The sequence below is a fragment of the Rousettus aegyptiacus genome, unplaced genomic scaffold, assembly GCF_014176215.1.
Source record: "Rousettus aegyptiacus isolate mRouAeg1 unplaced genomic scaffold, mRouAeg1.p scaffold_m13_p_15, whole genome shotgun sequence".
Classification (NCBI taxonomy): domain Eukaryota; kingdom Metazoa; phylum Chordata; class Mammalia; order Chiroptera; family Pteropodidae; genus Rousettus; species Rousettus aegyptiacus.
Window position 1 is genome coordinate 50185209 of NW_023416290.1, and position 25783 is coordinate 50210991.

General features: G+C 50.5%; 1 protein-coding gene across 2 annotated transcripts in view; it reads left to right on the plus strand.

The window, feature by feature from the left end:
* ZHX2 (zinc fingers and homeoboxes 2) overlaps window positions 1-25783 on the plus strand; it is a 133253-nt gene that overhangs the window by 106027 nt on the left and 1443 nt on the right. For both annotated transcript variants that reach the window (XM_016131185.2, XM_016131184.2), the window contains one exon: window positions 14286-17067. In XM_016131185.2, the coding sequence (XP_015986671.2) occupies window positions 14541-17063 (2523 nt within the window). In that variant the 5' untranslated portion in view covers window positions 14286-14540 and the 3' untranslated portion in view covers window positions 17064-17067. The remainder of the gene's footprint in view (window positions 1-14285; window positions 17068-25783) is intronic.

Genomic DNA, 25783 nt, shown 5'->3' on the forward strand with positions numbered 1-25783 from the left:
GGCTGCACATGGGAATCATCCAGAGGACTTTAAAAAACGCGATGCCCGAAACCCACCCCCAGGGGATCTGGCCCAACGGGTGTGGGGTTCTCCTGAGTGTTTAAGAGCTCCCCTGCCGGGACCAGTGAGGAGCCAGGCAGGACGGCCCCTGCCCCTGCCATGCGGAAATGCCTTTCCTTACACAGTCGGGCTGTCCAGCTGCTGTCAGTTTGTCATTAGCTATTAATTTGTGTGATTTCTTAATTAAAAGGCAGTGTCTGGCACTAGACAGTAAGCTCCATGAAAATAGGAATTGTATTCGTTTCCTGTGGCTGCTGCAAATGAACCTTGAGAAGGTCTTCCTACCCTCCGATCGAGCCAGCTGTTCCAGGAGCCTGGGAACGTGGAAGACCAGAGAATTCCATGGCCCGTCGCCATACTCCATTGGCAGTAGTTCGCCTCCGGGTGGCATGAGCCCGTGGTGCAAAACCATCCGTAAACCAGGCCCGAGCGTGTTCTCGTCCTCACTCAGCTAGTCATGGCGCGCTCCCATGAGGCCGCAGGTGTGGGCCGGACCACACTCCCCGTGGAAGCTCTGGGGAAGAATCTGTTTCCTTGCCTTTCCCCGCATCTGGGGCCGCGTTCCTCGCGTTCCTCGCCTTACGAGCTTTTCCTCCACCTTCAAAGCCGGCGTCTCCTCTCTGCAACTCTGCTTCCCTCCGCTTTGGTCACATGGCCTTCTTCTCTTGTCTCACGTCTCCCTCTGCCTCCCTCTTACAAAGACACCGACTGCATGTGGGGCCCACCCAGATAATCCAGGACCATCTCCCCATCTCAGGATCCTGAATCGCATCATCAGAGACCCTTTTGTCGCATAATGCCACATTCACAGATTCCAGGGGTTAAGACCTGGATACCTCTGGAGGCCACTATTCAGCCTGCTACACCCTGTGTCCTGTACAAAGAAATGAGACGTTGCGCCCCGGGATGCGGTTTAAACCTGTGTGATTTTTGTCTGGGATTGATTGAACTGGCTTGGATGAATGGATTCGTGGAGGATATTGTACCAGAGAGTACAAGTAAACCTTCGTCCTTTATCCCGGGCTTTGAGGTGAAGGGAAGTCCCTCCGAGGTAGAGATGAAAGGGGTTCAAGACATAGCTGTGGGTTTGGGGATGCAAAGGGTGTGCAGAAGGGCTGGAGGGAGGGCTGGGGGACAGAAGGGAGAGAGGGAAATGACAGACAGAATCGGCGGCTGCTGGGAAGCCCTGTCTCGCCCTGATCCATGCCTGGGGAATAGAGAATTCTCCCTCTTCTCTCGGCTCTAGGAAGATGGAGTGTGCGCGAATCATCCAAGGAATGAAATGAAAAGGTTACGCGGGGAATTGTCGGCCTGATGAATCCCTGTGGTCTCGCAGCCTCTCTAAATGTTTTGATAGCAAGATTTGATGGATCGTAAATCAGAGAGGCAACCCATCTTAAACATTTGATAGCGCCTTATTTATTTATGTATGTGACTCGGAAAACCAGAATTCATTCCTTTTCCTTTCTGTCTCAGCAAGATTTATTTTTTTTCTGCTTTCAGAAACATGCCACTCTTCTCCCAGCCCTGGTGTTCCACGCTTGTGGGTGTGTGGGTGTGTGTGCCTATATGTGGTGGCGGCTGTTATGAGTCTTTCTACCCAGAAAAAGGATGCTTTTCCTTGGAGGAGACGATAATTAACTGCAAAATATTAACTGCAAAAATAATGAAGCCGCTTTACTTCAAAATATGTCTTAATCTCATTGCTTATTTATTTATTTATTTATTTATTTATTAGATTATTGCTCAGAGAAAGATGGGAATGATGTTAGAGTGTGGTAGACTTGTGATTTGAAACCCTGGCAGTATCTTGCCAACATCATACAGCTGGTAGATATTGAGTGGAGCCTCACTTCAAACCCAGGTCTGTTCAACTTTCAGAGCTAGTGAACTTACCCACGCTGCGTAACTGGCTTCTCCAGGACTGATTCAGCTCAAAGCACCTTGATCTCACCATGACATTGGGAGAGACCACCCAGCAGAACCCATCACCCCAACGCAACGGCTTCTGCGAGAAGCTTTACCCCCGCCCTCCTCCCCCCACCCCAGGCAGTAGGCCGCCAAAGTCTTATAATGATGACAAAGGACTAGATTCCAGCTCCTCTCGCCATGCCTGCGCTCTGTCCCTCCTCAGATCTCTTGGTTGGCCTTACCTAACGGGCAGGCTCTGGTCGCCTTAAGAGCCTGTGGACCTTCCTCATTCTGGTTTTTCTCTTTTGTCATCAGAGGCGGGGTATGGCATTTGGATGCAACGTCTTTATTTCTAAGCTGTCAAGACAGTGCTTCATTTTGACTACTTCAAAAAACAATATGCTGCAGTTTTTGTTTTTTAATCCACTTTGTAAGAACTATTCTTTGGGATTAAAATTTCTTCTAATATTTGACCTAGATGCACAGATGTCCCTCCCCACCCCGCTTCTTTTTTGGAGCTGTTTGGATCTGTCAACTCATCTCATGCTCGTCTATTCCTGAATTGTCCTAAGTAGGGAAAAGAAGGACTTTTTTCCATTATAAAACCATTGAAGGGTTTTTGTTTTTATGTTGACAAGTGAAAAGTTGTACTTTTCAATGAAGCTTTTTAAGACCTTTCAAAAAATATATCTTTGGGGAGAATATGATTTTTAAATAATAACTGAATACTTTGAAAATTATGCTACAGTGAATATGACTAGTGGTCGGTGAGTCTCTTCCTCTGTTTTCGCTGATCCTCGCTATTGTATCAAGGTCACTCTTTCTTGAGGCATAGACGCTCTCCTCAAATAGGATGTCATTGAAAGTAGCTCTTCGGTCACCATCACACCATTCTTAGAAACTCTCTGCAGAGCACCTTCTGTAAGTTCTTTGTTTTCTAGCCCTTTTCTGTCTTCCCCTCCTAGATCGTAAGCACCTTGAGGTAGGAATGTTATGTCTCATTTCCTGAGCATCTAAAGCAGTGTCTGGCATATAGACAGCACTCAAGAATGAATGAACGAACAAACATATGTCTGAGCCGTGTCCTCTTGTCCAAGGTCCATGTTTCTGTTTCAAAAACAAAAACAAAAAACACTAGGTCTTCTGCTGTATTTCGCTTTTGAAATGCCAGCAATGGGGATGGGGCATCACGCTGGAAACGGGTGTTGTGAAGCACGCCTCACAGCCAGCTCCCGATACACCTGGGAGGTTTCGAGGACGAGGACGGTGTGGTCAGACTCGATGTGCAGTCATGGCATCACTTGTGAGGCATGTAGCGGCAAGAAATCCGTTTCTAAAAATAAAGTGTTGAAGTTTGCGAATGCCTCACTTTTCTCGATGAGCAAGGACTCGGGGTTCTCCCCACAAAGCGTCACTCTCGCCAACATCCTGAGATTCTTTCTTCAGGGCGAGGGAACGGTGTGCAACAATAGCCAACACCACAAGAGTGAGAGGACGTTGCTCATAGGCATGTCACCTAGCATGTCTGTCACGGCAGGGAAATGGCCGACAATTGCTGTTTTTGGGAGAAATGGTGGCAGTGAGAGAGTTGCCTGAAACTCTGTCTTGTCAGGACATTTTCAGTTACAGGTGACAGAAAACCCCCATCAAACCGGCTTAACTGACACAATGCAAAAGCCCAGAAGCATGCTGGATGTGGCAGAGCAGCCCTAAGTGGGGTGCGGCCAGGTCCTGCTCTCTGCATCCGTCAGCGCTGCTTTCGGCTCAGCCCTCAGGCACGTTCCCCCTCGTGTGGCGAGACGGCTTGCGTCCAGTCCCTTTGCCAGCTCCACCGGAAAGGGAGAACACTTTTCTCCCGGTGGTTCCAACAGAAGCTCCGGGTGGAGCCCTACCGGTTCTGACTGCTCCACTGGGTCAGGAGCCCATTCCTTAATCACTCGCTGCCATTGGGCGGACGTGATGTTCTGAGCGGCAGGACCGAGGCCGTGCCCACTGCTGGAGGATCCACGTGGGCCAAGAGCGAGCGGGGGTCTTTCTGTAGGGAGAAATGGGCTGCCATTGCCGAAGGAGGAAGGAAAGGATGCTGGACAGGCAATGCATGCCGCAAACAGGCGAAGCCCAGAGGCCAGGCCAAGGTCTAGGCAGTTAGAGCAGCGGCCGGGGGAAGCCAGGAGGAGGTCTCGGCCTAAAGCAGAGTGAAGCATTAGGAGGCATTATGGAAGAGGAGTCAGGAGGGCCCGGTGGAGAATAAACTGCACGGTGGGGTGAGAGTGGAGGAACAGGAGTGATTTAGGTTACCGAATGACCGAGTAAATTGTGGTGCCTTTTTTTGGTTTGTGTTTTTTTTTTTTTTTTTTGGAATAAAGAAACATTACAGAAGGACCAGGTTCGGGAGACAGGCGATGAGCCTGGTTTTAGATGCATTAAATTTGAGGTGCCCGTGAGACTCCCGGTGGTGATCATAGATGTGTGGAGTACGTACACACTTGGAAGAGGTGCTAAGGCCAGCCCGCCCAGCCACTGCCAAATTTCCGCTTCAGATACACCTCCCAGGTGGGGTTAACCGAGCAGAGTGTGTTATCCGATCTAGTGGGAATGGACCGTCTGCATATTTTCCTTGATTTTTATGAATCGTCTCGGCCTTGTTTTTCTAAAGCGGGTTTTAGTCCATCCTCACTGTCATGCAGCAGTCAGAACGGGCGCCCTGGGGCTCTGTGCAGAGAGCTGGGGCCGGGATGGCCGTTTGGGTAGAAATCGATCGGCAAGGATGAGCTTAGAGCTTTGGGATGAATGAGATCACCAAGCAGCATGGAGAGAAGGATGAGGAAGAGCCAAAGGCATGGCGAGGCCCCTGCGAGGACAGAACATGGACGAGGACCCACGGAAGGGGCTGCCAGGCGGCAAACCAGAGCACGGCCCAGGGAAGCCAGGGGAAGGGGGCTTGAGGGAGGCGAGCCCCGCAGAGGCAGTGATGTGGGATCTATTTGGCAGTTTATAAAAAAAAGCATCAACAGAGCCGGCGCACAAGAATGTGCAGAGGTGAGGGATGGACAGAGCAGTAACACCAGAGTGAGCGGCAGGAATCGCAAACTTCCTTTGAGATATTTGATAGTTTTAACAACAGGTACCCTGTGCCGCAGGCTCAGAGCGCATCACGAACGGGGCCCAGGGCCAAACCTTGTTCTTAAAGGGTACTTTCAGCAACCCCTTGACAGAGGTACCGTTTTCATCCCCGTGTTGAATGGAAAAGCCAAGACTTTAGAACACTGGTGTAACTCGCCCAGGCTCACACACTGAGGAGCAGTGGGACAGACCTAGCTAGACGGCAGCCTCTTTCACCCGGGAGCCCGAGTCCTCCGTCGCTGCCCTAGGAAGCGGGCGTTGGTACGACGATGTGTAGGCAAGGAGAGAATTGAGCAGCTCTGGCGAATCTGGTGTTGCTTTTCGTGTTTGTTTTGCTCTGTTTACTTTTGTAGAGACATGCAACCTGGAGAGTTTGTAAACCAAAGGGGCGGGGATCTGACAGGAGATAGAGTGGGGAGAGCCGGTGAGTGCTGAGCTGGAAGCCAGGTTGGCCTTGTCAGGGGGAGTCCAGCTACCTCCTCCATGAGTGTGGCGATGGGGAAGAAGGTGACCTTTGTCTTCGAACCTTGATCAGGTGATTTTGATATTCCCACCGAGATACAGGGCAAAACCTTCTACTCAAACAGAGAGATGAAGTTGGGAGAATTAAAAAGATTGGCACAGTTGCTATAGAAATTCCTACGGGCGTGAACAAAGGATGAATGAACAGATCTTGGAGCAGCATGACTCGGGCAAGATGAGCTGGTGTAAACATGCAGCGCCTTACACGGGGGTCAGCTGCTCAGGGCGGGTCGTGGCGGGAAAGGTCGAGATGATCAGAGGGTAGACTCAGGAGGAGGAGGAGGTGGGGACAGAGTGCTCCATCCGAACTTGCCTTTGCCCAGTCCCTAATCACTGTACTAGCTCATTAATTAAAGTCACCCTTTAAGGGAAGCAGGACGTGCCAGCGTTAAAGGCTCTCGCTCAGTCCAGTCCTGCAGGTGGAGAGTCGCCCCAGTTTACAGCCGCAGGAACGAGGTTGGCCACGGTGAGTGGTGTGCCGCCTTTGGTGTTCTCCAGGTTGTGTGTGGGTTTGGGACCTGTGAGGTGGGCGTCCTGGCTACGGCAGAGGAGGATGGGCTCCTCTGTTAGTAAGGGACAGAGCCAGGACTCAAACTGAGGAGGCCTGACTCCAGCCATGTCCTCATCTGCCAACCAGGTGGGCGCCCATGGGGAGTACTGAGGGGCAGCAAGGCAGATGGAGGTCAGGTCCTCACCTACTGAAGAGCCGAAAGGGTCTGAGCTTTCGAGTCCATTGTGTCCGGGCCCAGGACGGGTCTGCCTCCTCAAATGTAGCTGGCTTTCTCTGCCCCTAGTGCTAACTGAGCAGTGCCCCAAGTCACCACGAATGCCCCACTGCTAGCAGGACACCAGCCTCCTCTCAGAGCCCTGTGTCACCGGAGCGCACGGTGACACCAGTGTGGTGGGCCACACAGAGCAGCCACAAACTTCATTTCATCTACTGGATGTCTTTGGCCAGAGGAGACCGGGCAAGCTTTTTTCTGCCTGATGAGAGAGTATCTCAAGAGTAGCAAGTTGAAAAAAACATAATTCAATTAAAATCTTATTCTTTCGAACACTCCCAGAAGGAGAAAGCCACTTGAAATTTGTAAGCAATCTAATTTATAGACTCAGAAAGAAATCTAACTACAGGAGGTGAACACACAATGTAAATATATGTGTGTGTGTATGTATATATATGCCTTACTATTAAAATGTTGAGCTGAAACTTACCGGATTTGGTTAAACCAGTGTCACCATAAGAAAAAATCAATCAATAAATTTAATAATAATAATAATAATAACAATTTAGAGCCTCAGTGTCAGAAAATGGAATTGCTAACAGTTAACAACCGTGCATTACAGGAACCAAGCCGTGAGAGTGGAGGCAGGATTATCTGGACTCCATCCTCCTCCTCTGCCTGTTAAACCTCTTTGAGCCTCAGTTTCCTCATCTGTGAAATGGAGATCACAGCTACCTGTCGGTATTGTAGGAATAATAAAGATTATACATGTAAACAGTATCTTATTACTGCATTTTTCTGCCTACTCTTAACCAGATCAGCAAACCCCTTCTTCTCTTTAAAAAAAAAAAAAGTATCGTCTGAGCCACCGAGCAGTAAAAGCTAAGCAGAGACACAGGTAACAGGAAATAGCTTCTTCAAGCTCACCTCCCCCAGCTACCAACTCCACCGCTACAAACAAACCCTGTTGTTTCTAAAGCTGTTGTCATGACGCTGCGCTATCAAGCACTAACCTTTGTTTGAGGGGTGGGGTTTTTTCCTTGCACCCAGCGTTTTTGTTCTATTCTCATCTGCCACCATTATCTTGTACACTTCTCTCTGTTCCTGCATCGTCCTCTGGATCGTCACTTCCCTCGGGAGCTCGCTATTCCCCTCCAGTCCCACACGGAGTGCGGCGAGCACCATCTCCCGTCTTCATGGCGGAGATTGGCCTCAGCCCAGCTACTTCTGAATTAGGAGAAACCAAGAGATGTCTTCCTGCTGAGGCAACCAGTCCTGGCTGCCCGTCAGTCACATGGCTGCTGGTTAGATACCCAAATTCCTGGGCCTGCTCCCGGATGTTTGGGTTTAATAAGTCTGCACTGGGACTCAGGAATGGGTATTTTGACGGAGCGCCCCAGATGGTGTCTGATGGTTTGGGAGCCACACGATAGGTCCATCCCTAGATTCAAGCTTAGATTTAAAGTAGGTCGAGAGAAATCAGTAAAACTCGGGAATTAACTCGGGGTCACCAGTGACCTTTCAAAAGCAATTCCCGTTTAATGGGTGAGAAAAATGGAGGCGAGGACGGAGACAGGTGAATAGAAAGCAGCCAGGAGCTTAAAGCAAAACCCAGGATCCCTGCGTCCAATTCCCTTCTGCACGCCACCCCCACGGCCATGACCACAACGCACCCACCCATCAGCATTCCTTCTTCTGGGGGGAGGAGGTTAAATGTTGTGACTTTAAAACACAAAGGAACAACCTCACACACGCGCGCGCGCACACACACACACACACACACACACAGTATCTACCCTTGATGAACTGAGACGGAATCTGTCACCGGCTCTGTCAGAAGACTGGGCAAAGCTAAAAGCACCTTTTGGGGCTTTGATGTCTTGACAAGATGCTTCCTTTGAACGCTGCAAGATAGCGCTGTTATTTCCTCTGACAGCCCCAGACAGGCTCTGGAATGAGAAGTGACGTGTGCTCCCCACCGCCCCCCGCCAGCCCCGAAGCCCAAAGGTGCGATCTCTCGAGAGTCACACGTGTGTCTCTGGTAGTAGGTATGACGCCCGGTCACCTGCCTGGGAGGCCTGGGACCCCAGGCTCCTCCACTTGCTCTGACCTCTGAGCCCCTTTGGGCTGGAGACCCCTGGCCCTGGGGGCCTCTGCAGCCTGACTGTCCACTTCCTCCCCCAGGAGGCTCCCTAGGGAGGTCAGGAACCGAGACATTTGCCCCGTCTGATAGCCAGGCTTGAGAAGAGTTTCCAGGGGCTAGTCTGACTGTTTGGCCCATTTTTCCTCCCACTGAGGGCCACAGGCCGCTTGTAGGGAAAGATCAGGAAATACTGCCACCCCGTCCCTGGAAATGAGGGTAGGGACGGGGAAGACCCAGGCTGTGACCATGGAGAGTGCTTTCTCGGGAAGCTGTGAAGAGCCTTGCTGAGTGTGGTCCACCCTCGCAATGTCATCCTCACCTGGGAGCTTGCTAGAAATGCAGTCTTAACCGAATCAGAATCCGTGTTTGAACAAGATCCCCAAACAATCTGTCTCCCAGTAAAGCTTGTACCCCAGCTCTATGGCTCCAGGTGTGTGACCTTAGCCACGTTCCTTAACCTCTCTGAGCCTCAGTATCTACACAGGGTTTTTTGAGAAGTTAAACACTTAGCACTTGGCAGATACTAAGCCTTCAGTTAACGTTGGCTACTGCTGTCATTGGGAAAATGGTTCAAGGACAGTTTTACCACATTGAAAACCCAAGCATCCAGCCATGCCCTGGTGGGGAACGAAGTCCAAACTGAATGCGAGAAAGTTCCAGGTGAAAAGTGAAGGACCCTCAACAACCACCGAAAGGACAAACTTGGAAGCTGGAGAGAAGAGACTCTTATCAACCTGGGCCCTGACTGGCTCGGAACTAGTTAAGATTATTGTTTATGTGCTTGCTTTGGGGGGTGTGTGTGTGTGGGGGGGGTCTTCCCTTCACTGATGCGCCTTCTCTTCCTGCAATTTCACCCCTGAAACATCTCTGAGACCCCGGCGCTTCCGTGACCCCGTGAACGCGCCGTCACAGGCAGAATGAAATCCCAGCTCCTCGGCGCGGCATTCAAGGCCCTTTCGGCCTGACTCATCAGCCCCTGGCAGCTTCGCCCCAACACCCTGCCCTCGAACCTCAGTCCTTGTCACTCCTTACCCTGCTGTGCTTTCTTTATAGCACTTTTTGGTATTTAAAATTTGTGTATACATCTGTGTTAAAAGGAGGAAGGAGGAAAGAATATTTACGTATCTGTCTGTTTGTCTCTCCCTCTGGGACTGGGCTCCCGATAGGGCAGCCGCCAGCCCCATGTGGCTCCTACGTTTAAATTAATTTTTAAAAATCCAGTTCCTCAGCCACACTGGCCACCTCTCAGGTGGTCAATAGCCTTATGTGGCTGGTGGCTATTCAATAGTGCAGGACATTCGTACCATTGAGGGATGTTCTGCAAGACGGTGCTGTTCTGGAATATAAACTCCGTAAAGGCAGGAACATTTCACTGGTTTACCCAGGGCCGAGAACAGCACCCAGTCCGGCAGGGTGCCGGCCTCATGGGAACTGCTGCTGATACAGAGCGACAAGATATAGAAATATCTCATCTGGGCGCTCGGTGATGTGCATGCGTGTGTTTGTGCATGTTAGGGCTTGTATGAGCAGAGGAACTCTGAGGGGAAGGAGGTCCAACTCTTCCATCGGGGGGGTTCTATAGACACAGCAGAATGTGGCTGAATTTGCACCAATTAGCCATTTTACATTTCTGCCAACTTATTTCTGCCACAAACCTGAGACTTTGCCAGTTGCAGTAACACTGAGGCCTTCGTGTGGGCAAGCACCAGGCCTCAAGGGGCTGGTGCTGACCTCACTGGGGCTCGCGGTGGTTCAGAAAGACAGACACCAACTCGCTGCTGCTCTGCAGACACTCGTCCCCTGCTTGTGCCAGGATTATTCTCCCAAGGGCTGTGGTTCTTGCAGCTCCCACCCCGTGGGCCGCCCAGAGATGAATTCTGCAAAGGCTCAGCGTTTTCTGAGCTTGGGCATTTAAATTACAATTTTTTAAAGGAAGGGAGCAAAAGGAGACTTCCGCAGAACAAAGAGATCGGGGGGAATGGATGTGGGGGAGAAGAGACATTTCTCACAGAAACTCCCCATAGCTAGAATTATTTAAATCTGTTGACAAATGAGGCCAAGAAATGAGCCGAATCGTGGTGAAACATCCTCAGAGCTTCCCAATGTTCCCAAAACTGTGGTTCAGAATAAACAGTGTCTTTCTGAAACTTAATTGGTAACCAGGAATCCAAACCCGAGCAGATTAAAAAGAAGAAAAGATGAAGGACGGAAAGAGAGAAAGTGGGGAAGGCTCAGAGAACGCTGAGCCTTTGCAGAACTCACGTCCGGGCGGCCCCTGGCGGGCGGGGAGCTGCAAGAACCACGGCCCTTGGGAGATTGCTCCTGGCGCGAGCAGGGGGTGAGTGTCTGCAGAGCCGTAGTGAGCTGGCATCTGTCATTTTGAAACTCTGTGAGCCACCAGGGAGGTCAGTCCCAGCGCCATAAGGCCTGGTACTTGCTGGCATGAAGGCTGCAGGTTCAGAGGCCCAATTTGGCAAAAATAGAGAATGAATGAACAAACAAACGAATGAACGGATGAATAAAACGCATTCCCTTCAAACTCCATCACAGTCCCTTCTGCGCTGCGGTGAGTATCCCAACGGACCAACTCTGCTTGCCAGTCTCACCCGGGGCCAGCTTCCCAGTGGGTGTGACCTGGGCAAGGCGCATTCTGTGCCCACCTGCAAACTCTTCACATTCAGGACTTCAACATATAAATTTGGAGAGGGTGGGGTGGGGAGGACCCAATTCGGCCCATAACAGCCAGGCAGGGCAGTGCCATCTTAACACTCCTCGATGGCACAAAATGATTTGTTTGTGCAGCTGACAAATACTGACCGAGCACCCACGAATGCTAGGTGGGGTTCTAGGCACTGAGAAGACAGGAGTGAATAGACAGGGGTCCCTGCTCTCACAAAGGCCGTGTTCGCAAGAACAAACGAGCAGAAGCCCGCGGCTGATGGACACTTAACGGAGAGAAGTCAAGCGCCAGGAGGGTGGGGTGCGCAGTGGGGTGACCTGTGACTTTAAGCCATGGAGTCAGGTGCTCCCTCTGTGAGAAAGTGTCTGTGGAGCATTTGGATGCTGCATAGACAAAAAAGATAAAGAGTTTGTGAAACACGGAGGCGGCCATGCTTAATTCTATAGGACAGAGTGGGGGAAGGATGGCCAAAGGCTTCACAGGGGAGGTAACGTTCTTAGGAGTAAAATGGCCATGACCGTGACTAACCGAAGTTCTCCATACTTTATTGATGAATCTTCACAATAGCCCTGCAAAGCAGTTGTTATTAGCCTTGATTTACTGAAGAAAGAGCCCACGCCAGGGAGAAGGGCCTTGCCTAAGGTCACAAGGCTAGTGTGTGTCAGAGTTGGGATTTGAACTAAGTTCGTCTGAGCTGAACCCGTGCTCATGGCACACCATGCGGCCTCCGCTGCGTACGCAGGCTCCAAAGGCAGGGTGGCCTCCTGACAGGTGGAGAGAAAGGTAGAGTGACTCCAATCGGAGGATCGTAGGGCCCCCAGACAGAGAGGACAGCAAGAGCAAGTCACCGTCTGAGGAATGACAAGGACTGAGGTTCGAGGGCAGGGTGTGGGGGCAAAGCTGCCGGGGGCTGACGAGTCAGGCCAAAAGGGCCTTGAGTGCCGCGCCGAGGAGCTGGGATTTCATTCTGCCTGTGACGGAGCGTTCACAGGGTCACGGAAGCGCCGGGGTCTCAGAGATGTTTCAGGGGTGAAATGGCAGAAAGAGAAGGCACATCAATGAAAGGGAGACCCCCCCCAAAGCAAGCACATGAGCAATAATCTTAACTAGCTCCGAGCCAAACAGTCAGGGCCCAGGTTGATAAGAGTCTTTTCTCTCCAGCTTCCAAGTTTGTCCTTTCAGTGGTTGCTGAGGGTCCTTCACTTTTCACCTGGGACTTTCTCGCATTCAGTTTGGACTTCGTTCCCCGCCAGGGCGTGGCCGGAGCCAATGCATTTAGACATTCAACGCGGCCCCGCCCAGCAGTTCCCCAGATCGGGTCCAGTCAACATATCCTACCTCCCAATAAGCAAATTATTTCTATAATCCCAAATTAGTGTTTGTTTAATGCAATCGCAGTTAAAACTCTATTTGATTTTACAGATGATTCTGATGTATGGCAATCGATCAATGTGAATAGGTTATCAAAATGACCCAGAACTCTTTTGCAAAAGAAGAATAATGAGGAACTCATGCTACCAGATATTAAAACATGCTCTAATCTAAAAAAAAAAAAAAAAAATTTGGTGAGGCATAAGTGTAAGACTCAATGGCTAGATAAGAGGCATGGGATAGACAACCCAGAAATGCCCTAGTATATATAAAAATTTAATGTATGACAAAGATGATTTCACAAATTACTGAGAAAAGATAAAACAATACATGCTACTGAGATCATTGATAACTTTCAAGAAAAATGATTAGAGTTCTGTCTTACATCTTAACCTAAGATCAATTCAATTCCAGATAAGTTCACGTAAAAAGTAAAGCTAAAACACTCTAAGAAAACACAATAAAACATGTCTCGGCTATCAAGGCATGCGGGGAATAACTTTCTATACATAAAATCACAATGAAAAAGGCCACGAGAGGGGAAGATTGATAAATTTGCTACCCAAAAATTTCACATGTAAAACATGAAAAGCAAATGAAAAACTAAAAGGTAAATGAAAGACTGGGAAATTTTTGCAACCAATAAAGTGCTGATATGCTTAATATAGAGAGAACTCTCAAATTAATAAAACCACCGAGCATCACAATATAAAAATGGCGTAAACAGAAAACCCACGAAGGAAGAATACGAATAGCAAGTCTTTGTAAAGTGTTCAACCTTATTAGCAATCAAGAGAAAGCACAAAAGCACATGAAAACGGTTTCATCCCATCTGATTGGCAAGATGTTCACGGTAATCATTTATGTAGGCTGAGCGGTACGTCAGGCGCTCTCGATCTCTACCAGGCGAAGGGCCAATGGGTGTGAAAACTTGGCCGCATGGGTCAAGAGAACTCAAAACGTTGCTACTCTTTCACCCAGCGCTTCTACTTCTACGCGTTGATCCAAAGGTAGTTATCAGAAGTAAGGACTCGGGGCGTGTCGACTGCAATTTTGTTGCAAAGAGTCAAAAACTGGAAATAAATGTCCGACAAAAGTTAAATGGCTAAATACATCGTGGATGGTCTATCTCTCCAATGTGGTATCACGCAGCCATATTTTAATTATTATTTTGTTCCTTATTTATAGAAATGGGGGAACCTTTCAAGTGAAATGAAGGAGCCACAATATCGGGGGTGATTTTTTTTCTCCTTTGTATTTCAGTGCATTTTCTGGATTATCCGTAGTGATTTTGCTTATATGATAAGAAACAAAAGTCTATACCTATTTTCTAATGCTCGTGTAAGTGCCACTTGCCAGCCCCAGGTAAACATCTTGCTTCTGATGTTCCATCAGTTGAGGCACCTTGAGGGCCCAGCCCACCTGGAGTGTTCCCTCTGTCACCCACCCACCCACCACCTCAGACGATCTCAGTACCTTTGTTGCTTCTCTGTATCCATTTGCCTCTAAACAGGAACAAGTGACCTGCATCCTCATTTGCTTGCGTTGGGCCAGTTCCCACTGCCCTTCCCAGAGGAAGAAAGAGGAGAAGAATATGATCTTTTACCCTTACATGCACCCACTCGCAGGCCACTGGTGCTTGCCTGGGTGTTTGCTTTGGGTGCCAGTTGGGATAGGGGCAACTCAGAAATAAACGCTAGTTTCTTTTGCTTAGTGAAGAAACGCTGACCCTGTCTTTGTTTTTGTCCTACAGATATGATGCAGCCTTCTGTGTTTAGCCATTGGAGCAGTTACAATTTTCTGTGCTGAGATCATTCTGGAAACTTAAAACACTGAACTTCAGCATTGAAGGGAAGCCAAAGCCATCGAAGGGGGAATAAAGCCAAAAGCCTTTCTTTGACCTTATTTGTTCCAAAAATTTCACCGCCCCTTCTCTACGTGCCCTTGCGCCCCCTCCAAAAATAATAATAATAATAATAATAAGCCATCGCACACACAGACAGGCAGCATGGCAAGCAAACGGAAATCTACAACCCCGTGCATGGTTCGGACATCGCAAGTCCTGGAACAGGATGTGCCCGAGGAAGGAGATAGGGCCAAAGACAAAGGGACCGGCACGCCACAGCCTGAAGCGGCCAAGGACAGTTGGGCAGCGGAACCTGAAAACTCTTCCAAAGAAAACGAAGTGATAGAGGTGAAATCGTCGGCAGGGGAGAACCCATCCAAAAAACTCCAGGGCGGTTACGAGTGCAAATACTGCCCCTACTCCACGCAAAACCTGAACGAGTTCACAGAGCACGTGGACGTGCAGCACCCCAACGTGATTCTCAACCCCCTGTACGTGTGTGCCGAATGTAACTTCACAACCAAAAAGTACGACTCCTTGTCTGACCACAATTCCAAGTTCCATCCTGGAGAGACCAACTTCAAGCTGAAGTTAATCAAGCGCAATAATCAGACTGTCCTCGAGCAGTCCATCGAAGCCACCAACCACGTCGTGTCCATCACCGCCGGCGGCCCTGGTGGCGGCGGCGGTGACAGCGACCCTGGGATCTCGGTGAGTAAAACTCCCATCATGAAGCCAGGGAAGCCGAAAGCTGATGCCAAGAAGGTGCCCAAGAAGCCTGAGGAGGCCACGCCCGAGAACCACGTGGAAGGGACTGCCCGCCTGGTGACAGATGCGGCCGAGATCCTCTCGAGACTCGGAGGCGTGGAGCTGCTCCAGGAGTTGGGGCATGTCATGCCTTCTGTCCAGCTCCCACCAAATATCAACCTTGTCCCCAAGGTCCCCGTCCCGCTGAATACTACCAAATACAACTCTGCCCTGGACACAAATGCCACCATGATCAATTCCTTCAACAAGTTCCCTTACCCGACTCAGGCTGAGCTGTCCTGGTTGACAGCTGCTTCCAAACACCCAGAAGAGCACATCAGAATCTGGTTTGCCACCCAGCGCCTAAAGCATGGCATCAGCTGGTCGCCGGAGGAAGTGGAGGAGGCCCGGAAGAAGATGTTTAATGGCACCATCCAGACAGTCCCCCCGACAATCACTGTGCTGCCCGCCCAGCTGGCCCCCACAAAGATGTCGCAGCCCATCCTCCAGACAGCTCTCCCGTGCCAGATCCTCGGCCAGACCAGCCTGGTCCTGACCCAGGTGACGAGCGGGTCGACCACTGTCTCTTGCTCCCCCATCACGCTTGCCATGGCCGGAGTGACCAACCACGGCCAGAAGAGACCTTTAGTAACTCCCCAAGCTGCCCCTGAGCCCAAGCGTCCACATGTCACTCAGGTGCCAGAACCCCCACCCAAGGTGGCCAACCCTTTGTTGACCCCGTCCAGTGACCGCAAGAAGACAAAAGAGCAGATAGCGCATCTCAAGGCGAGCTTCCTGCAGAGCCAGTTTCCTGACGATGCTGAGGTCTACCGACTCATCGAGGCGACCGGCCTCGCCAGGAGCGAGATCAAGAAGTGGTTCAGTGACCACCGGTATCGATGTCAAAGGGGCATCGTCCACATCACCAGCGAATCCCTTGCCAAAGACCAGATGGCCATCACGGCCTCCCGACACGGTCGCACGTACCACGCATACCCAGACTTTGCTCCACAGAAATTCAAAGAGAAAACACAAGGTCAGGTTAAAATCCTGGAAGACAGCTTTCTGAAGAGCTCTTTTCCAACCCAAGTAGAGCTGGATCGGCTAAGGGTGGAGACCAAGCTGAGCAGGAGGGAGATCGACTCCTGGTTCTCGGAGAGACGGAAGCTTCGGGACAGCCTGGAACAGGCGGTCTTGGATTCCATGGGGTCTGGCAAAAAAGGCCAAGACGTGGTGGCCCCCAACGGTGCTCTGTCTCGACTTGACCAGCTCCCTGGCGCCCAGCTAGTCACTTCTCTGCCCAGCCCTTCACCAGCAATCACAAAAAGTCAAGAACAGGTTCATCTCCTGAGGAGCACATTTGCAAGAACCCAGTGGCCTACTCCCCAAGAGTATGACCAGTTAGCAGCGAAGACCGGCCTGGTCCGAACTGAAATTGTGCGTTGGTTCAAGGAGAACAGATGCTTGCTAAAAACTGGGACCCTGAAGTGGATGGAGCAGTATCAGCAACAGCACGTAGCGGAGGACCATGGCTACGACACCGCATCGAGGAAAGCAGCTAAGGCCGTCGTCACCGAGAGCCCAAAGAACGGGAGTGGGGTGGGCCAGCAATATTACAAGGACCCCAAAAAGCTCTGTGAAGAGGACTTGGAGAAAGTGGTACCCAGGGTAAAAGCGGGAAGCGAGCAAGCAAAAGATGGTTTGCCGGCAAAGCCCTCAGAGGCCACCTCGGACAGGTCGGAGGGGAACAGCCGGGATGGCCAGGGCAGCGACGAAAACGAGGAGTCAGGCGTTGTGGACTGGGTAGAGGTGACGGTCGGCGAGGAGGACGCCATCTCAGACAGGTCGGACAGCTGGAGTCAGGCGGCGGCCGAAGGCACGGCGGAGCTGGCCGACTCGGACTCCGACAGCGTCCCCGCCGAGGCTGGCCAGGCCTAGACAGGTAATGCCACCTGTTCCCCCCGGGCAGATGGGCGAGGATGCTGGGTTTCTTTCTTTCTGTTGCCAGAGTCAGTCTAGTTTGTACGGTACAGAGATGTTGACGAAGATGATTGGTTCCTTTTTTTTTTTTTTGGTAAAAAAAATAGAGGCTGGTAGATTCCGTATCCCCCTTTGAAAGGCTGTGTGGATGGGTGACATCGCGGCTGCCTGTGGCAGTTTGGAGATCTCCCTCTGCGACCTGTCCCTTCTAAAGTCTAGTTGCGGCTGTAACAGTATGTCCTCCGCCTGTTGCGTGTTTGCCGCTGTAAGAAACAAACATAAAAATTACGTGTCTTTCCCTTTTTTCTTTCTTTTCTTTACACTTTTGGATTTTTTTATAGTAAGTATCCAAGTTTACCGGCTGGAGATTCGGGGTCACTTCTGTCAACCTGAAGCACTTCGACGTTTGCCTCGTCACGGCTAACGGAAGGTGCACTGTGTGGCACGTTAAGTGACCCTTCTCCTAACCATGCTGATTGGGTGTCCAGAACCCATTCATATCTGAGAGAGACTGGTATAAATTTAGGCCTGTGGAGCCGCAAAAGGCTGGGAAGGGAGGTTACCATGGTTACTAATGGCCATGTCATCCACATAATGGGACATGCCACCCAAACCCTTGGTATTTGAGTTTCACAAAAGGTCCATGCAAATCAGGGCCTAAAGCACAGCGGCTTGCTTGGTGGTGAGCTTAGAAATGGGGGTCAAGGGTAAGGGGGTAGCAGGGAGAAGGATTCAGGAGGGAAAGGCCCACCTGAGCCAAAGCAAAAATAGTCTGAGGGCAGCTTGGGACCAAGAAGAAGATTCCAGATTTACAATCTGCCCAGGCTGGTTGGCTTCTCCAGAGGTCACTTAAAAGGCAGCAGAAGGGCCTCCCTGCCATGTCATCTTTTAAAATAATAAAATAAAAGTAATGACTCCCAGAATGATTGATAAGGCCCCAAAGGGAGCCCTGGAAGTTGTCATGCCTCTTTATTAATAAACTTGGACAACGTTGGCTGGTCATGTCACTCATTCATTTGTTTATCTGCTAATAAAATGAGGCAGCTGGCAAAAAAAAATTAAGTCCTCTAGAAACCTTATTTTAGCCAGTTCCATCAGCTATTAAAAGAGCAATTTCACGAGCAGCCAATCACAGAATGCCATCAAGTCTTCTCTGACTTTTCAGGAGGAGGTGGTGATGTATCGGTGGTGAGGATACAGCCCAGAGGGGCGGGGGTTCCTGACAGGACGGGGCTACAGGCTGCTGGAGTCGCCAGTAGCACCACCTGCTCACCTCCATCTCCCTACCTCAGTTTCACCTTCCGTCTGTTCATTTTCCTGCTTCTTACAGAACTTTATCTGTCCGACCCCTGTCTCCCTCGTTGAATGAAGGAGCTATTGTTTTCGTCCAGTCAGAATCTACGTGAAAGCTCCTAGCTTTCCGCGCCTTCTATCCTTGACCTTTTCTGACATATGACAGAAGTGCACGTGATTCCTTTTTCCTCCTAGCACTGAGTAGACAATGCGTTCGATTCGATTTGACAGATATGTTCCGCTTAGCCACTGTGCGCCTGTCACTGTGCTAGGCACTGGAGATGACGCGATGAAGGAGATGGGTGGCAGAGTCTTTCTTCGGGCCAAGGAGAGGGGAAATTGCTGTCCCCCGAGCTAGCCGGGGCAATCCGCGGTGTGAGGGGGACATGCACGTCTGTGCGCGGCAGCCGACAGGAGGGGCGCCCAGGCCGGGGGTCAGGAGAGGCTTCCTGGAGGAAGCGACATCTGATTCAGGGGCTAGCTGAGGGGAAGGAGTTAGCCAAGTCCACAGGCAAGTCAGAGAGTAGTTCAAGTGGAAGGAACAGACAAGGCAAAGGTCTGGAAAGAAAAGGAACGGCGCTGTTGAGAAGTCGAGTTTGGAGAGCCATGAACGATGAGAAGGGGCAAACGAAAGAAACCCCAATGGCTCCCCACAGCAGGCAAAAGCTCTTCTGAACCAGCGGTGTTCGCCGAGTTTGGCTCTAAGGATGCTGCGTCCCTGCATCCCAGAGAGCGTGGATGCCCGTCACTCAGTGGGAGGTGGTGCAGGGGCGGGAGCTCCCCAAAGGCCCTGAGGCCACCTGCGGCCACCCCTTCTCTCCCCATTTGTTCCGCCACCCACAGCTAACAGCGCCCGTCTGGGCTGGCTGCCCCTGTGCCTGACCCCCGCCCGAGGCCCAAGGGAAGCAGAAAGGGAAGCGGTGCCAAAGCCACAACGAGAAGCTTTGGGAAGGATAGGAGGAAGGACGCAGGGTAGGGCAGGGCCTCCCGAGTAGCAGAGGCTGAGCTAGGTGCTCTGGCCGCAGATGGCCTTAGTGACCCTGAGGGGTAAGTTATCCATATTTTTATAAACCCAAAGCTGAGATTCAGAAACCAAGGAACTTCGCACCTTCCCCCAGGCTCACCTCGGCTCTGAGGCTAGACGCACGGAGAAGGAATCCTCAAGCCTCGAATTGCGTTGTCTTGGTTCAGTCTCTGGGTGCAGGCAGTTATTGAGCCTTCCACTGAGAGACTTGTAGAAGGCTGAGAAATAAATGTCTCCTTTCCTACAAATGAGTCAGAATACTCGAGCAAGACATGGGTAGACACACGCCTTGGTGCCCAGCCAGACGGAATTAGTGCAGCACTACCGCCACGGAGGATTTCTGCTCACTCGTACGTGCCGCGCGCTTAGCGCATTCTTCTACGCACATCTGGGAAGTCGTTTAAACTTCATGGCAACCCTATGAGGTCGGCATGGCTCTTTCTCCCATTTTACAGAGGGCAAAAGTGAGACTTCGAGAGCCTCGGCCTGGGTTCCTCAGCCAGCAGCTGCTGGAGGCTGGAGGTCGCCTCTCGCCTGTCAGGCTGGCGCCCGACCACCGCCTCCGACAGTGACGCCGCAGAGCCAGACCACCAGGACGTGGCCATTCCTTACCTCCGCGTGGGTGGAGACTAACGCACAACTGTCCATTCCCCGCCGCGCTGCCTCCTGACTGCTTACAGTTTCCATCGCTGATAATTAGGGATGGCTTTGGAGATGAGGAAAATTTTGTGACATCTCAGGGGAAAAAAAATTTTTTTTCCATAGTTTATTTTGCTTAAAATACTCAAGGCTGACAAGTGTTGCACCTGGCTATAATTTAGGATCCAGGAAATGTAGGCCCCACAATCTGTTCAGATTACCTGTCCAAACACAGATATTTGGATGGATGGATGGATGGATGGATGGATGGATGGATGGATGGATGGATGGATAGATGGATGGAAATGTTGTAATTATCTGTGTCCCTGTCTCTCCACCAGATCCTGGAAGGCAGGGACCATATCCCATTGATCTCCGAATCCCAGTGCCTGACTTAGAACAGATGCTCAGTAACAATTTATCAAACCAAACTAAGAATTAACAAAGATAGTTGGCTTTTAATTATCCAAGATCTGGTATTTCTGTGCTCCCGCGTCTCATTGTTTTCCATCACTCGTTAGCCTCTTTAGATGACAGCGGCCAGAGGACCTGGGGACAGTTTGCTTTCCACGTGTGCGAGCAGCCTGAGGGAAAGGCCTGCTGGAGGCTGGGTCCCTGCGTGTTTACCGGACGATGCTTCTCAGGGTCTGCACAATGGCCTCACTGCCCTGGTACCGAAAGGAGAGTAACTGTTGTCACTCCCATTCACCTAATTCTGGAGCTTCTCACATAGGAATTCTCGCTGTGCTTTGAGCTGTTGGGTGTTAGTTGCATCTCAGAGAGGCTGAGGGTGGGGGACCTGGGCAAAGACAACAGGTAACATTGGCTGAGCGCCTGCTGCATCAGGCGCTGCTTGAGCACTTCCTTATGTCTTAACATTTCTCTGAAGGCAACATCATTCTCCTCATTTTACGGCTGACGAGAATGCAGCACAGAAAGATGGCATGTCCAAGGGCACTGAGCTAAGAAGGGGTGGAGCTGGGACTCACACCCAGAACCACGCGCGTAACCAGACTGCGAGTCTGCCTAGTGAGTTTCAAATACGATTCCATTTGTTCGAATCCTGTTGAACCCACTGGATAGTATGGAAAAAGGACGGGAAAGGCCAGTGGCCCCTCTTACTTATTTTGCTTAAGCCTCCCTGTGAGCAGCCTGGGGAATGTTTACGTGATTCATAAGTCTCAGCAACATCCCAACCCCAGAAGCTCCCAAACCGCTACGGGCAAAGAGCTTCAACCAGATGTGCCAGGGGTGACCAAGGCCTGGCGTGGGGGCGACTCAGGATGCTGTGGCGTTTGCCCCGTCCCTCTCCACGCTACCATATTGTCCTTATCTCAATTCTAATTAAATCAGATAGGCCCTCTCTCAGTAAAAGAAAGTTTGACTCAGAAATACGACTGAGAGATAAGAAATCACCATCACAGTGCTTATTTTTCCGTCCCGGGGAGTACAGTGTTCCTTTCTCCTGAATCCACAGGGATTCGGGAAATCCCTACAGGAAAAATGAAAGAGAAGCAGAAACAAAAAGCTATCACGTGGGAAAGGAATTCTAACTGTTTCATGTTTCCCTAACGGGTAAAGTAATATGAAAGCAGATTTTGCTTAAGAATTAGATAGTACTTTTTAACATTCCAAGTTGTCCCCCAAGACAGAAAGGGACAGCTGTGGGCGGCGTGGGTTCCCTGTCCTCAAAAGCGTTCAGGGAGAGGCTGAGCATCCGCTTAGTAGAAATGTTGGAACAGTGGCCCTACGCGAATGGGCCCGATGACCTTGCACTTTGCTCCCGAAGCTGGGACCTGGTGCTCTGGCATCAGGCCGTAGAGTTTCTGTGCAGTGGGGAACGTCTGTGATCAAGAGTGTGCGATTCCAGGTAGAAACCCAGAAAATGAGCAAGAGGCCACATAGTCAAAATCATTGTGATACTCTTAAAAACACACACACAGAAACGCAAACTTTGTCACCAACCGTGTGTGACCAACCACCTCTAATGGCACGGTGCTCTCTGCCCATTTTCGTTCGTGAATGCACATCTGAGTATCCTCAGTGGCCAGACATGGTGCTGGGGGGCATGGCAGGGGTCAGCAGCAAACTGTGGGCACCGTCTGCATCCCGACAGGCCTCACAGGATGTACGGGGAGCCAGGCGATTTGAGGGCAGCGGTGCTGGGGAAGCCCCGGCTCAGGGATGTTTACTGAGAACTGATGACTCTGGGACGAGGCCTTCTGGGGAAGTGGCCTGCAGGCTGGTCTTTGCTGCCTAGGGGAAGGTCATCAGGCCCTGAGGGAGAAACCACCCCAGCCTCTCCTTCTGCCCCCGCGGCCACCCTGGGAAAGGTCAACGGAGAATTTTAGTCCCGTGGTCCCAGGGGTGCTGCACAGACACCTGAGATCTCTGCAAAAGACAAAAAAAAGAAGTGCCCTTGTCCCCCTTTCTCCTAGTCACCCCTTTAGCCTTGTGATCTATTTTGTTGTTGTTTTTTAAGGGCCTATTTAGCTTTCTTTATCTCTATTAATGCATGTGGTTGGAGGACTATGCATGTTTGTGTCCATAGAAACTACACACGGAGTCACAAAAACTCTGCCAGATGGAGAACCACCTTCATACTGAGGTTTACCTGAAAAGTCAGTTTTTGCCCATCACTGGAAGAGACCAGGTTCCGTTTCGTTTGAGAGAGGGATAAAGAGAGAAAATGTATGCTGTGACACACATAGGTGAGCTCACTTACACCTACGCCCTGTTTTACACCCGGCCTTCCTCAAGGGAAGACGAAGGGATATTTGTGGAGCACTCGCCTGCCCTGCACACCTCATCTGTAACCATCCCAGCAGCCCGTCGGGTATGAATTACGGAAGTGAGGCCCGGGGAGAGTGACTGACCTCGGCACACAGCTAGGACGTGGCAGACCCCGGATCCAGCTCATGGCCCTCTCCACTCTGCCCCACCATGACTGGTACCCACAGTCCCGGGCTGACCTGGAGTTCATCAGCCTGGATGGGAGAAGGAAGACCAGTAGCTATCTACCCACCCTGAGCCTGTTTCCTGGCGTCCAACCAGAGGCAGCCTCCTTTCCAGAGTCAGTGAAAGACCCCGTTTGTTGGGGAAACACCTGTTCTGTGGGATGCACAGGAGGCCAGCTGTGGTCCGCATGCCCACCCCAGGTACGTGCGGCTCCACACGGGGCCGCCAGCCCCTGCCTTTGAAGCAGACGTGCTCTCTCCTGTCACGTGGTAGCTCCGTGCAGGGAGAGGCTATGTGTGTAGGACAAGGAGCCCTGGACCCAGGGAGGAGCAATTAATTGGACTGGCCAAGGTGCAGGCTCCGCACTTACTACTGACCTGACGTCACTCAGTCTCTCCGAGCCTCCACTTCTTCACTGCCGAGAGAGCCTAACAGCTACCGACCTCCTGGGTTACTTAAGGTGAAAGTAAGATGATTGGCATTGGCGCCTGGCATCGGCCTGGCTCATAACTGTGGGATAAGTATCAGCTACTATCGCTGTTGTCACGATCGTGATCATTATTGTTTTGACTCTACTGCTGAGTGGTTTTGCGGACTGGGAGAGGAATTTTCCTCCTGAGCTTCCATTTTCTGCCTCATGAAGTGAAGGGTGTTGGCAACGTCACCCCTGAGGATCCCCGTAGCTCTTATGACTCGGCGACTTTTGCTGCATCACTTTCAGGTGGTACCGGGTCCCAAGGACACTGCCGGAACCTGACTCCAATATTCAGTCTTATTGTCAGGAGCATCTAGGAAGTGGGGGGTACGTTGGACACCCAGACGTTAGGAATGAATGACCGCACAGCTGATCGGCTGATGCCTCTGGCTGAGAAATCTAGTCTTCTGCTCTTGGTCTTCTGAACCCGAAGGGGGAAAACGTGAGTGCGCTCAGCTCCTTCCTCGGCCAGAGAAGCAGCCAGTGGAGCAGTAACATGGCCTTGCCAGGAGGGAGCCGAAAGAAAAGCCGGTAGCTTCAGGAATCGACGGATTTGATAAACGTCCAGCCTGCCATGGAACACTGGCTGCACCCTTTTCGGTCCTGATCCCTCCCCTGGGATTCCTGGCCCAGGGTCTCTGGATTCTAGGAGCCCACAAAGGGTAATAGCTAAGGTCTATCTTAGTTTCCTAGGATTGCCTCAAAGTACCACACACTGGAAAGCTCGGTGTGAGGGAGACTGTTCCCGCTGCTGGGGCTGCAGGCAGTCCCTGGCATTCCTTGGCTCATCGAAGCATCGCCCTGATCTCTGCCTTCATCTTTACATGGTGTTCTATGTCCCCAGACTCAAAGGACATCAGTCATACTGAATCAGGGCCACCCTAATGACCTCATTTTAACTTGAGTACTTGCCTCAGTCAAGGAATTTTCAAGTAGAGTCACATTCTGAGTTACTGAGGGTTGGGCCTTCGACACATCTGTGGGGGTGGAGGGGACACAATTCCACCCATAACAAGGTCTTTAGATTATTTTCATCACTTCTAAGCACATAAGAATTAAACATTTCTATATAGTGACTCAATAAATAGTGTGTGTCTGTTATCAGCCCAGAATCTAGAGATTGCCTGGATTTGAATCGCTCTGCCACTTACTAACTGTGTGATCTTGAACAAGTGATTTAGCCTCTTTGTGCTCAGTTTCCTCACCATTAAGATGGGAATGATAATACCTATACCTCCAAGGGCTACTATAAACATTAAATAAAAAGTACACTTAAAGTCATCTTATCGTGATTACCGTTATGTATATCTTGCCATGTTTGGAAAATGTTCCATCTAATAAAAACAATGAAAGCGTGTGGAACACGAACCGTGTACCGGGCGCTAGTCGAAACACTGGTCCATATGTCAACTTATTTAATCGTCACAACAGCTCTGCAAGGTGGATGCTATTATCATTCCTAGTTTACTAAGCCCTAGACAGAATAAGTCACTTGTGTACAGTCCCACGGCCAGCAAATGGAAAAGTCAGGACATAAATCCAGGTTTGTCTGACTCTGGGGCCTTTCAGGAGCCACCGTGGCTGGCTGCCTCTGCAGGAACAATAAAGGGACTTGTAACGATGAAAAGAGTCACAGGCCACCTCCTTCACTTCCCCAGAAAGCCATCCTGTTTTCCAAGGCCTAATTCTGGAAGCTCTTCCCGTAATGACAGACTGTGCTCAGGAAACACTTTACAACAAGCCCTGAAACAATGATTCGTAAAGATCTGTGCACCCCAGTGTTCACAGCAGCACAATTTACAGTAGCCAAGATATAGAAACAAGCTAAATGCCCATCAACAGATGATTGGATAAAGAAGTTATGGTTCATATATACGATGGAATATTACTCAGCCTTAAAAAAAAATCTTACCATTCGCAGACACGGATGGACCTAGAGGTTATTATGCTAATTGAAATAAGTCAGACAGAAAGATAAATACTATATGATTTTACTTAAATGTGGAATCTAAGGAACCAAAAAAACAGACTAATTGAAAACAGACTCATAAATATAGAGGACAATCTGGTGATGGCCAGAGGGAAGAATGGTTGGGGGGCTGGGAGAATGGGGTGAAGGGTTAAAGAAGTACAAATTAGTAGTTGATGGATGGTCATGGGGATGGGGAGCACGGCATAGGCCATGCAGTCCGCAGGAATGTACTGGCTAGGTGGAGAGCCAGAGAGGAGAAAGAGCAATAAGGGGGATCATTTCATAAACTATATAAAAGTCTAACCAATGTACTAGGT